Source organism: Mesoplodon bidens, assembly GCF_964165515.1.
Source record: "Mesoplodon bidens genome assembly, chromosome: 2".
NCBI lineage: Eukaryota > Metazoa > Chordata > Mammalia > Artiodactyla > Ziphiidae > Mesoplodon > Mesoplodon bidens.
The window spans coordinates 90,271,800-90,283,864 of NC_138177.1; the positions used below are offsets into that span (position 1 = coordinate 90,271,800).

The following is a 12,065-nucleotide window of genomic DNA, read 5'->3' on the forward strand; positions in this document are numbered from 1 at the left end:
AATGGGAAAGAACTGGTATAATTTTTAATGTTTTGGAATTTGTTGAGATTTTTCTTTGTGGAGTAATATGAGATAAATTTTTATAAATTTAATGAATTTGAGGAAAATTAATTCTTTGGGGCAAAATATATATTTATATTTATATATGCATGTACATAAATACACACATACCTATATGTACATATACCTATGGATCAAGCTTGTTAATTAAGTTATTCAGATTTTTCATATCATTCATTTTCAGTTGATATAACTCACTATTTTCCTAGAATCATAGCTCTTAGAACTGTAAGGGACCTCAAAATAATCAGATCCAGATAAGCAAAGTATTGTTATCTCATGTTATAGTTGAGACATTGGAGGCACAGAAAGATTAAGTGATTTGCCAAAGGATACACAGCTAATGAATAACAAAATGAGAATTAGAAATATAGAACATGATAAATATAATTAACACTACTGTATGTTATATATGAAAGTTGTTGAGAGTAAATCCTAAGAGTTCTTATCACAAGGAAAAAATTTTTTTCTTATTTCTTTAATATTGTATCTATATGAGATGATGGATGTTCACTAAATTGTTGTGATAATCATTTCGTGTTGTATGTAAGTCACGTCATTATGTTGTACACCTTAAACTTGTCCAGTGCTGTATGTCAATTATATCTCAATAAAACTGGAAGAAAAAATTGAGTATTAGAGCCCAGGCCTTTGGAGTGAAACTATAAACAGGATGCCTGTCAGGGCAGGTGTCCATTATCCTTCCTGTCTGAAGATAGACGGCATTAAAAATGTAGATCAATGTTATATTCAAGAACTGTTGTTACTAATTAGAATGTTGACTGCATACTCAATAAGATGCCTGTGTGTTTATATTTACCTAGAAAAGTAGAAGGTGAAATGTTCACGTTGGAGATGCTACTTGAAGATTTTAAAGAGAAAATTAATAAAGGCAAATATACTTCAGCTGTCTCTTCCCGTGAGTTCTCAAATCAACCTGGATGACTTGTCATCCACATCCTCTCCATCCTCAAATGAGGTAATATAGCAGCCTACAGCCTAATTTCATGCCAAGAAAAATGGTTTTTATGTATTTATAGAATCCTAATTAATGGAATCACTGAATTCTATCTTAACATTTCATGAAAATTTAACTTTCCAAAGGCCTATGAATCATATTATTTAAAGTGGAACCAGCTTTTAAGAATTAGACGCTATTTCAAGTGCTGGTTTTTGAAATATCTTATTGGTTTAGGATGTAACAATGCAGCTTAAATTGATGAACTGCTAAAGAGCTATTTCTTCTGGATGAATAGTAACATTTTTTGTAGATCTTGCATGCCTGGAAGAAATAATTTTTCTTCTTAATAGTTTTGTACTATTTCTACTACATAAAGAATAACACACTCAGTGAAAGAACCATTTCTCAGGAGTCCACTTCTACATTTTCTTTCTCTCAAGTGAAATTCTTTTGGATTGTCTACATATGCAAAACCAGGAATTCAAATCAATTACCAGTGTCTTTCTATATTACCTTTTGTAACCTCAACTATCAGAACATTTCAGAATACATGAAAATTCTGACAAATGGTATCATCTGGATAATTGCCTTAAGTTGACTGTATTTGAAGACACAGCCCGTGGCTGTTATTCAAAACTTGAATAGGTTTTTGTCAGAGTTTAGGACAGGATATTGAAGATTATATAAATGTTAGCCCTTCCAAACAAGTATGTTTGCCTCCTCAAAACCCTTACTTGCCTGGCAAAATCCCATTCATTCAAGGCCCATCTTCAGAGTTAGCCCATTTATATAAGCTTGATGCATAGCTGCCCACTCCAGGCAGGATTCTTCACCCCAGCCTCTGTGCCCCCATAGCATCATGTCTCATTTGTCCTTGTGCCTTTGTACCCATCTTTGTAGCCTGAACAACTGACTGAATGCCTGGTATGGAGTGAATACTCAGTATAATAAACTCTGCGCCACTGTGGATTTAACAAATGATCCTCAAGGTTCGCAGCTGGTTCTCTCTCTAGTCCTGAACCGAAATTAGCTTCAACATGGTGTGAGTGAGCCTAGTGAGGCAGCCCAGCCTCCTGCTCAGCACTCCCCTCAGGTCTGGGTTTGCTCTTCTTAACTGGTCCCAAGCGTATAGCAACTGTTGTGAGATGATGAGGACTCTATAACTTTGTGATAAATAGCCCTGAAAAGAGAGTCTACCTCTAATATTAACCATTCATTCAGTAAATATTTCTTGCTAAATGCTAGGCACTTTTCTAGGTATTGGGGATACAATATAAACAAGGTAGACAAACCACCTGCCCTCAAGATGCTTACATTTCCATGAGGGACACATACAACGAACAGATAAAATTAACGTGGAATTACAGAATGTTAAAAGTGCTATGTAGGTGCAAGTAATAATGCATTCCTTAGGACTGTAAAGCCAGACTGCCTGGGTTCAAATATCAATATGAGCTCTGTCATTAATCAGCTTTGTGACCTTAAGAAAGTTATATAAACTCTCTGTGCCTCAGTTTCCTCCTGTATAAAGTGAGGATAATAATATCTGCCTAAGCTTCCAACTCCTCTTTAGCAAAAAGTCTTTGCAAACTGTAAAGGTCTGAACCAACGGAACTATTATGTCTACTATAATTTTGTCATTATCATTTTAGACCCAGGGGTTTTTAATTCCATTATTTCTAATTCCTTTATAATGAAATATCTCAAAGTTGGTCCCCAGACCAGCAGCATTGGCTTCACCTGGCAGCTTCTTAGAAATTTTAATGATATTATTAGGACTCTTAAATGAGTTAATATACGTACTTAAAACAGGGCCTAGGGCTTCCCTGGTGGTGCAGTGGTTGAGAGTTCGCCTGCCGATGCAGGGGACACGGGTTCGTGCCCCGGTCCGGGAAGATCCCACATGCCGCGGAGCGGCTGGGCTCGTGAGCCATGGCCGCTGGGCCTGCGTGTCCGGAGCCTGTGCTCTGCAACGGGAGAGGCCACAACAGTGAGAGGCCCGCGTACCGCAAAAAACAAAACAAAACAAAACAAAAAAAACAGGGCCTGGCTCACAGTAAGCACATTACCTGGGTGTTAGGTACCGTGACAATTAGGTGATGGGATATGACCAAAAGTAACTCACAGTGGGAGGGTAGGGTCAGAGGTGAGATCTGAATTGAGTACTGGGGGATAAGAAGGAGGTAGCTAGGTGAGGAGTCTGGGGAAAGGGACTCCAGGCAGGATGTGATGATGCCTTAGGGGTGGTGTGGAAATGCAGAACCGATTTTGAGTCAACTCCTGTGCAACAGCAGCCCTAATGGCAAGTCCCTCTATGCGGCTCCCCAGTTACCCAAGGAGCACCCTGGCCGTCCTGCGTGGCGCCCGGGCCATGTGGGTGAGAGGGGACAGGGCGCCGCCCACCCCCCACCGCCGGCACAGACACAGGAGGCCCCCTCTTCCGAGGAACTTGACAGGCTGGTCCCACAGCCCAGAAGAGGGCAGCGACGGGCCCCTCCCGCAGGTCCGAGAAGGAAGAGGTGGACTTGGACCACCGCTTCCACCTCCGGGAGCCTGGCTTCCTTGGGGGCCCTCTCTCCGTAGAGACGCCCAGGGGAGGGAGGGTGGGAAAAGGGCAAGTGGTCCCTTGGTCCCACTGTCCCAGGAGTGCTGAAATTAAATTCCCAGTGACTCTTCACCAGATTAAACAAAAGCCAAATAATCCCCCAAAGTGGAGCACCCAGATAGCTCAAGAACTGACTCTAAAATTCAAACTGCTTTAAAAAAAAACAAAAAAAAAACTAGACTAACCAGATCAAATGACCACGAGGTTGTCTTCGGCTTCCGGAGTAATGTCCTGCAGCCCCGTCCCGGCTCGGCTCAGTTCATTGCCTTGGCTCTTCAACCAACCAGTATGGCTGAACGTGACTCTGAAATTGGCATAATTAAGTTCACTTGGCTCTTATACTAACTGGCGCCCTGGGTGTTAGTGCTGGTGAGAGTTGCCTGTATTGCTAACCCTCTCCACTCTTTCAAATCTCAGGAGAAACCTGCCTGAGGTACCTGTTCTAGATCAGGGCTTCTGCAACTGCAGCCTGTCATGGACTCACCTACAGATCTTACTGAAATGCTGGCTTTGATTCGGTAGGTCTGGAGTGAGCCTGCAATTCTGCATTTCTAACAAGCTCCCAGGTGATGTCAATGCTGCTGGTCTGGGGACCACACTTTGAGATGATTTCATTATAAAGGAATTGGAAATACTGGGATTAAAAGCCCTGGGTCTAAAATAATAATGACAAAATTATAATAAGCAATAAACAGTAAAAATTCTGTTGGTTCGGAGTTTTGCTGTTTGCATAGACTTTTTGCAGAAGAAAAATTGGAAGCTTAGAAAGGTGAAAAGATTTGCCCAGCACAAATGACAGGAGACACTGGATCCCAGGTCTCCCAGTTCATGTGGAGGGCACCCCCCCTACATTCTGCTAATGTAAATCTCCCTTAACTGTGAAGTGCGGAGATACTCCCTGAAGGCCCAGAAGTAATAAAAGAAAACACAGGGGAAAAATGAAACAAAAAAACCCTCATTATTTTTTAAATTATAAAAGCGATACAGGCTTATTGCAAAAAAATCAGAAAATAGAGAAAAGTATACAGAGGAACATTTCACTGACAGGAAAACCATTGCTAATATTTTAGTGTATATCTGGTCTTTTTTTTTCTCTGATACACATACACATTTTTACAAAAATGGGATCATACATGTATTGGGGGCTTTTTAAAGAATTTTTGATGTGGACCATTTTTAAAGCCTTTACTGAATTTGTTACAATATTGCTTCTGTTTTACGTTTTGGTTTTTTGGCTGAGAGGCATGCGGGATCTTAGCTCCCCCACCAGGGATTGAACCCACACTCCCTGCATTAGAAGGCAGTCTTAACCACCGGACTGCCAGGGAAGTCCCCATACATGTATTGTTTTAGGATATGCTTTTTACATCTAACATTATATTGTGGGCCTCTCAAAAGTTATTGAATAAACCTACAGCTTCATTTTTAAGGACTGCATTGTATTTCATAGTATGGGTGTACCCTGATTCATTAAACCAATCCCTTATTGATGGACATTTAGTTTTTTCCACTTCTTTGATAGTAGAAACACTGCTTCAGTAAAATCACTTTATATGCAAACCTTTGGCCATAGTTGATTAGTTCCTTTGAATAAAAACCTAGGATTGCAGTTAATGGTTCAAAAGATACACAGTGAAAATTTGGATAAAGTGGCCTTTAGCAAAGTGGTGCCCACAACAGTGCCTGGGAATGAAGGTGCCTTCCAACCTGAGCCAAACCAGGGTATCTGTTTTCTTTTTCTCTCCAACCTTTGCTAAAGTGATAAATGAAAACTGATATCTCATTGTGTTAATTTGTATTTCTTTGACTATTTGTGAAATTTACCCATTTTCATATGTTTCTTGGCCATTTCCACCACCTCTTTGACAATGTCAACATTTCAACTAATGTTTGCAAAACTGAAACCACAGTAAGTCTTTTTAAGAAAGGCAGACAACTTGGAAAATAGTAAGAGCAAACACTGTTCAGAATTAAGATTTTTATCATACAAAGTTGCTCTGACAAGGGCACAAAGGAGCAGTAGCTCTGTGGTTAAGGACACAGGCGAACGGGGAAAGGCTCAAAGGCCAGCTCTGCCACTCACTCTGTGTGACCTTGACGAGCTGCTTAAATTCTCTGAGCCGCAGATTATTCATCACTAAAATGGGATCGACATGCCAGGATGGTGGTGAGGGATAAAGGAGGTGATATGAGAGGTACTTTGCACAAGGAGCAATCAACAAATGGTTAAACACTGAAACCCTCCAAAAAATTAATGGATAAAAGATTAGAACTAAAAGTCACAAGTAGGAAATACAACCAATAAATAAACATATGGGGAAATGTTTATCTCCTTTAATAACAGGAAATGTTAATAACACAAGGAGCCACCCCTGCTTTTTAAATTAACAAGAACATTTTCAAGGGATAACTCCTGATGCAGAGGAAGGTGTAGAGGAATGAGCCGCCAACATTGATGGCGGCTCTGTAATTCGTACAGCTTTGGTGGAAAGCAATTAGGCCACATGTATCATCACACAAGCACTTTCACAACCTTCGACCCAGACATTTCCTAATGAAGTAATTCAAAATATAGAAAAAGCTGTTTGTACAATGATGCTTATTTCTCACTATTGTTTAAAATGGTGAGAAAAGTACGTTTATTTTCTGTTTACATAAAGGGTAAAACCATAGTAAGGGTGGTGTCAGCCTTTTCAGTTCCACAGTGTGATTTTTTGTGTGTGTTAAACAAGGGACATATAAACAATCATTTAGGCCTCGAGATAGTCCCTAAACCTTGTTTTAATTCATAGTTGAATACATTGCTTTGGAAAGGCTTTTAGATTCTGCTAACCAGTGGTCAGATTGAAGGATTTAAAAATCATCTTAAATTGGTTCATCCTCTGGTGGAGCTTGGTGTAATTTGAAACTAAAGGAAAGAGAAAACAGGGTGGGGAGAGTATTCTCTCATCTGTACTAGATTTTTAAATGTCTGGAGAAGGAAGGAAGTCAAGTCAGGGTGGAAGCTTTCTTTCTCTAAGCCCCAGGCCGTTACAGCACAGGCCCCACTGAGCCAGAAATCAGAGTGGAGGAGTCCTGAGATGGTGAGTTTGGTGGGGTCCGCGCGGCTTGCTGGGCTGTGCCTGAGCAGCCGAGGGGTGAGTCACTTCCTTGGTCACATCCACATCTTCGTGTGCTTTGTGGTATAGGAGGAGCCCAACAATGCTTCGGGGAGGCAGGACAGTGCGGAGACGACCGGTGCAAGCTGTGCCTTCTGCCACCAGGTCCTTGAATGGTGAGGGTTTCCAGCTGCTAAATTCCCAGGGTGGGTGGGAGCCGGTCCTGGGATAGCAACTCCAGTGAGGATGGGCATCAACTAACTGAACTGGTGCCAGCAGCCATGGGTCGAGTTATGGGCCGAGTTATAGAATCACAGACCTCAGGGCTGGACACGCAGCCCGGTCTCCCTCCCAACTGACAAATCCCTCTAGCAGCGGCTCTCAACTGCGGAAAGCATCAGCCTTACCAGGGGACTTGAAAATAATGCACATGCCTCAGCCCTACCTACAGTATCAGCCTCCCCGGGGTGAAGCCCTGGTGGGAATCTTTTTTAAATTTTTATTTATTTATTTATTTGTTGTTTGTTTATTTTGGCTGCGTTGGGTCTTCGTTGCTGTGTGCGGGCTTTCTGTAGTTGCGGAGAACGGGGGCTACTCTTCATCGTGGTGCGCAGGCTTCTCATTGCAGCGGCTTCTCTGGTTGCGGAGCACGGGCTCTAGGCGCGCAGGCTTCTGTAGTTGTGGTGCACGGGCTTAGTTGCTCTGCAGCATGTGGGATCTTCCCGGACCAGGGCTCGAACCCGTGTCTCCTGCATTGGCAGGCAAATTCTTAACCACTGTGCCACCAGGGAAGCCCGGAAATCTTTCTTTTAAATCTCCCCAGATGATTCTGATAGGCCTCTTGGTTAAGAATCATGACCACAGCGTATGGAGGGTGGTTTGGCCTTTAGGCTCCCTTTGAACCTTGCCCACGTGGGAGATTATTATACATCATTGTGTACCAGCTCGCAGCCTCACTACTCTCTCCTCACAATGAATGAAAACTTAACCCTGTTGGGTCCCACCTCTGCCCCCCAGTCCCACCGGAAATAAACCTAATCCCGTGTCCCAGGGTTTACTTCTCCACATCCCTCAGCAAGAAATCTTCCAGAGGTGACAAGCTGTAAATAGGGTAAAAAGCTGTAGATGTGAAATCCTAAGGAGAAATTCTTAATGGTTTTGAAACACTCTTTGGTCAGCTGTTAGTCCACGTGGATTCAGAATCATTTATTTGAAGCTTCTATCAGTCAGCAAGAGGTGCCTCCTCCAGGCTTGAGAGGCACTGTGGACTGGAGCCAAAGCTTGGCTAATTGACCTTAGGAAGGTGGAGAGGCAAGGAGGGAGGGGCTGTTTAGCCACCACTATTACCTGAACATAATGGATTCTAATAGAGGCAGATGACAAGGTCTGAAAGACTGAAGTTTCCTGTTGGAAAGCATGCCAGCACGGAATGAGCACTTGTCATAAGGGTCCTATTGAGTTTCAGCCCTCTAAAAAAGAAACAGCATGGTTTTGTGGTTAAATATCCGTGTGTCATCTGGTGTGGACCATTATTTTAAACCAACATGTCCGTCATCAGCTTTGACTCTCCTTTCAATACAGAGGTCACAAATGATGCCAAATCCCTGAGTCATCCCAGATCCACTATTTTTTTTTATTGAATTAAAACCTATGTTTTGACATTTTTTTAGGTTTTAGTAAGTATAATAAAAATAGTTTGACATTAAAAAAACATTTTGATTAAGCTTTCAAGGTACTAAATATTTCTCTTCCAAATTCGTAGCCTAGACCTCACAGAACCACTAAAGTACCAAGACAGGGACTGGTGGTCTAGACTACATTTTCTCTTTTATAATGAACAAGATGGAAGGCAAAACACAACCAAGTGTAAAATCAGATCTAACAGTAAATCAACTGCTGGGGTGTGATGTGGCGATATGCATGATTTATAAATTGAAATCTTGGTAGACTATATCATCCCTGAGGAATTAATTGAACAGAGGGCTATATATACTCTTTACTCTTTTAGAAGATTAGCTCTCTCTCAGATGGGATGTGTTCTTTATTTAGCCTACTGACGTACGTACTGTTTGAAGGATATTTTTATATATGCAGATAAATAACATATATACTACGTGTAAAATGCTTACCCCTTTATGTCTGATGCAGAATTTTGGATTTAAGAGTACACTTCAGCTACTTGGTCTTGTTGAAAAACTGTCTTCTCAAGTAGAACCGCCCCTAGCTGTTTTTGGCAAGAAGATTTTAGTGCACAAAGAAGTTTAAAAAGAGGCAGAAAAAGAAAGTCTTGTGTTGGACTAAACTCACTTGAGTGCCATCCAAGTTTTCCACTTTGGAGAGCAGATGTTCAAATGCCCCAGAGGAGGAGGGTGGAGACAGAAAATGAGGTGTGAGAAAATATGTGACTCATGAGGAGAGCATATTTTTCCAAGAAGAGGGAAAGGGCCTGGCTTCTCAGTCCCCAGCCTCACAAACTCCAAGCACGGCGCCTCTCTCCACCAGCAGCAGGCCCAGGCACAGTGGGACATGCACACATTTGTAAGCAAGGCCTGAGGCTCAAACTCCATCCCCGGGAATCAGTCTCATTCCTGACTCACTGGCTACATCCAGGACATCTTGGGCACGGTGCCCTCCATGTTAAGAATGAGCAACGTTCCCTAGGGGCTATTACAGTATTCCAGGGGCTGAGCTAGAGCTTTCTTAAGAATTGCTATCAACTAAAATTCCTTTGGAGGAGTTAGAATTTCTGTGAAGGAGGGAGACAGAAGCTACAGACAAGTCGGAGGAAGTGTCCCAGTAAATGACAATCGTAGGGCATCTTTCTGATGCCCCCTGGTGGCCTTGCACAACTAAAATTAACCCCACATGCTCTCATAGCCTTTAGCCCCGTAGACACTGGACAAAATCCACCTTGCTGGAATTTTCAGATCGCTCAGCTTGTGCTTATGGGTCCAAAGCCACGTGATCTGGTACTGACATGTAGTACAGCTTCTTCCCCTGATAAGAACTGATTTTGAGACAATGAATTAAACTCCAAATTTTATAATTCCATGCTTCAAATTTCTATATTGTTTATGCATATCATGACTAGATATTATCCTCAGGGAAACAAAACAGATTTACTTTTAATGTTTGGTATGCATGTTCTTTTCAGGCCAAATTGTGCTGGGTGCACTTTCTCATGGGGAAGCTCTCAAACAGGCAGGTAGAGGGATAGCTGTGTTGAGGATGACATGCATCCTCCATCATTCCAGGCTCTAACATAAGAAATTTCACATTTCAGTTTTACCAGACCTCTCACTATCGCTATTAGCAGTATACTAAAAGTTTATGGGATTTTATGCACCTTTTTTAGGAAGCAAAAAATGGAGAAAAAAGGCCACAGAGGAATCAACCGTGGAAGGTTTCCTGTTGCCATTCAAGACAAGGCACGGCACCCAGACTCAGTTCTCGGTAAATTGAGGGGCCTGGGGCCAGTTGTCATGATCCCTCTCCTTGGGGTCCGCTCACTGCCAGAAGACCATGTGCCACATCAAATAGCTTTACTTAGACTAAGGTGTTGCACGTTGGTTATTATTATTATTGTTGCAAAATGTGAAGAATTAATAATGAATTGATTCAAATGAGATGTGGTCAAGCAGGGTGAAAGTGCCCACACCTGTCTCTGCCTGGAGTCACAGGGCTCCGTGACTCAGTCACGAGGCGGCATCAGTTCTGCGTGGCAGCCCCACAGCATGACCTGTAATCTGCACCTTGGGAGCTCCCCCGCCACGGGAGAGTTGCTGCTGACTTGTCCATACACATTTCATAGGAGCAAAGAAAGTCAGAATGGGGAGCAGACCCAGAGAGCACCAGTGCATGGAATTCAATGAGTTTTAGTCATAGGGGCCCTTCTCCAAAGATAATTTAAGCAGAAAAACATCCCCTGGCAGGACTGCCCTGGGTGAGGAAGAGGTGGAGTTGAGGCCTGCTGGCTTAGGCAGCTCCTGAGAAGAAAATCAGCGCCCGAGCCTAATCTACCCAGTTTATACAGCAGGAAGCTGGGGGCCAGAGAGCTAACCAGGCTTGCTTTTTCCTTCAACTCAATATTCTTCCTGTTATGTCACATTTGGTTCTATTTCTTCTCTGTAGATGACACATTTTCTAATAATAACAGTAGGTTTAATCGATCGAACACTTACTGTATACCAGACACCAGAACAGAGTAGAGATTTTCAAAGTGTGGTCAGAGGGCCGCTGGGGGGCCGTGAGGTCCTCTCTTTTCTGTGCAAGAACAATATTGCAACAGACTGAATGGAGATACAGCTATAAAGTCCAGCTGCCTTCTGTTAAGCTAGATGTTTTAGAAATTTGCCAAAACGTAAAACACTGCCATTTTTCTCACTGATTTTTTTCAAAAATAGCTATTTTTCATAAAAAATGTTATTTTGTGAACATGAAGTGGATTATTACTGTTTTTAAATGACAAAGTATTTTTTAAATGCTTCAGTTTAAAATTCTAAAAGAAAAAAGCTTTGAGACTGCCCATTCAGTCTTAGGAAAATCTGAATGATTCTACGCAGCAAAAATGACTTGAAATTTATAAATGCCTCTCTACCAAGCCACATTCAGTTGACTGAATGTTGTATGACAGCTCTTCTCCAATGCAAGGGGAGGGTGGGTTTTTACTACAGGTATAAAAAATTTCATATATTACGATATTTGATAAAAACTATAATAAGCAAAAGCTCTTTAAGGTTCTCAATTTTAAGAGTGTAAGTAAGAGTGTTCTGAAATTAAAGAACTGAGAATGGTTGACATATAATATACATCACTTGACTATCATAATACCCCTGTAAGGTAGGAATTATTATCTTTATTTTATAGATAAGTAAATGGAGGCTTGGAGAAATTAAGTGACTTGCCAGGGTCAAAGAGCCTGGTGTGTTATCTATTGCTGTGTAATGATGTATCCCAAACCTTAATGGCTCAAAACAACAAACATTTTCTATCTCATAGTTTCTGCTGGTCAGGAATTTGGGAGCCATTTAGCTGGGTGGTTCAGGTTCAAGGTCTCTCATGAAGCTGCAGTCAAGATGTTGGCCAATACTGCCATTATCTGAAGGCTTGACTAGGGCTAGAGAAGTTGCTTCCAAGATTGTTCACACACATGGCCACTGGCAGGAGGTCTCAGTTCCTCACCATGTGGACCAAAAGGCTGCTTGAGTGTCATTAGGACAGGGCAGCCAGCTTCCCCCAGGCAAGTGATCCAAGAGAAAGACTGAGATGGAAGTTTCAATGTCTCTTATGACCTAATTTTGGAAGTTATACACCATCGTTACCACTTTATTCTATTTGTTAG

At 41.9% G+C, this 12,065-nt stretch overlaps 1 protein-coding gene across 1 annotated transcript in view; it reads left to right on the plus strand.

Annotated features, from left to right (window-relative positions):
* AKNAD1 (AKNA domain containing 1) overlaps positions 1 to 12,065 on the plus strand; it is a gene marked incomplete at its 5' end in the record, with an annotated part of 42,161 nt that overhangs the window by 22,756 nt on the left and 7,340 nt on the right. The window contains 7 exon segments of the mRNA XM_081258656.1: positions 885 to 968; positions 970 to 1,039; positions 3,263 to 3,600; positions 3,806 to 3,949; positions 6,541 to 6,709; positions 6,815 to 6,900; positions 10,080 to 10,177. Coding sequence (XP_081114782.1) covers positions 885 to 968; positions 970 to 1,039; positions 3,263 to 3,600; positions 3,806 to 3,949; positions 6,541 to 6,709; positions 6,815 to 6,900; positions 10,080 to 10,177 — 989 coding nt within the window.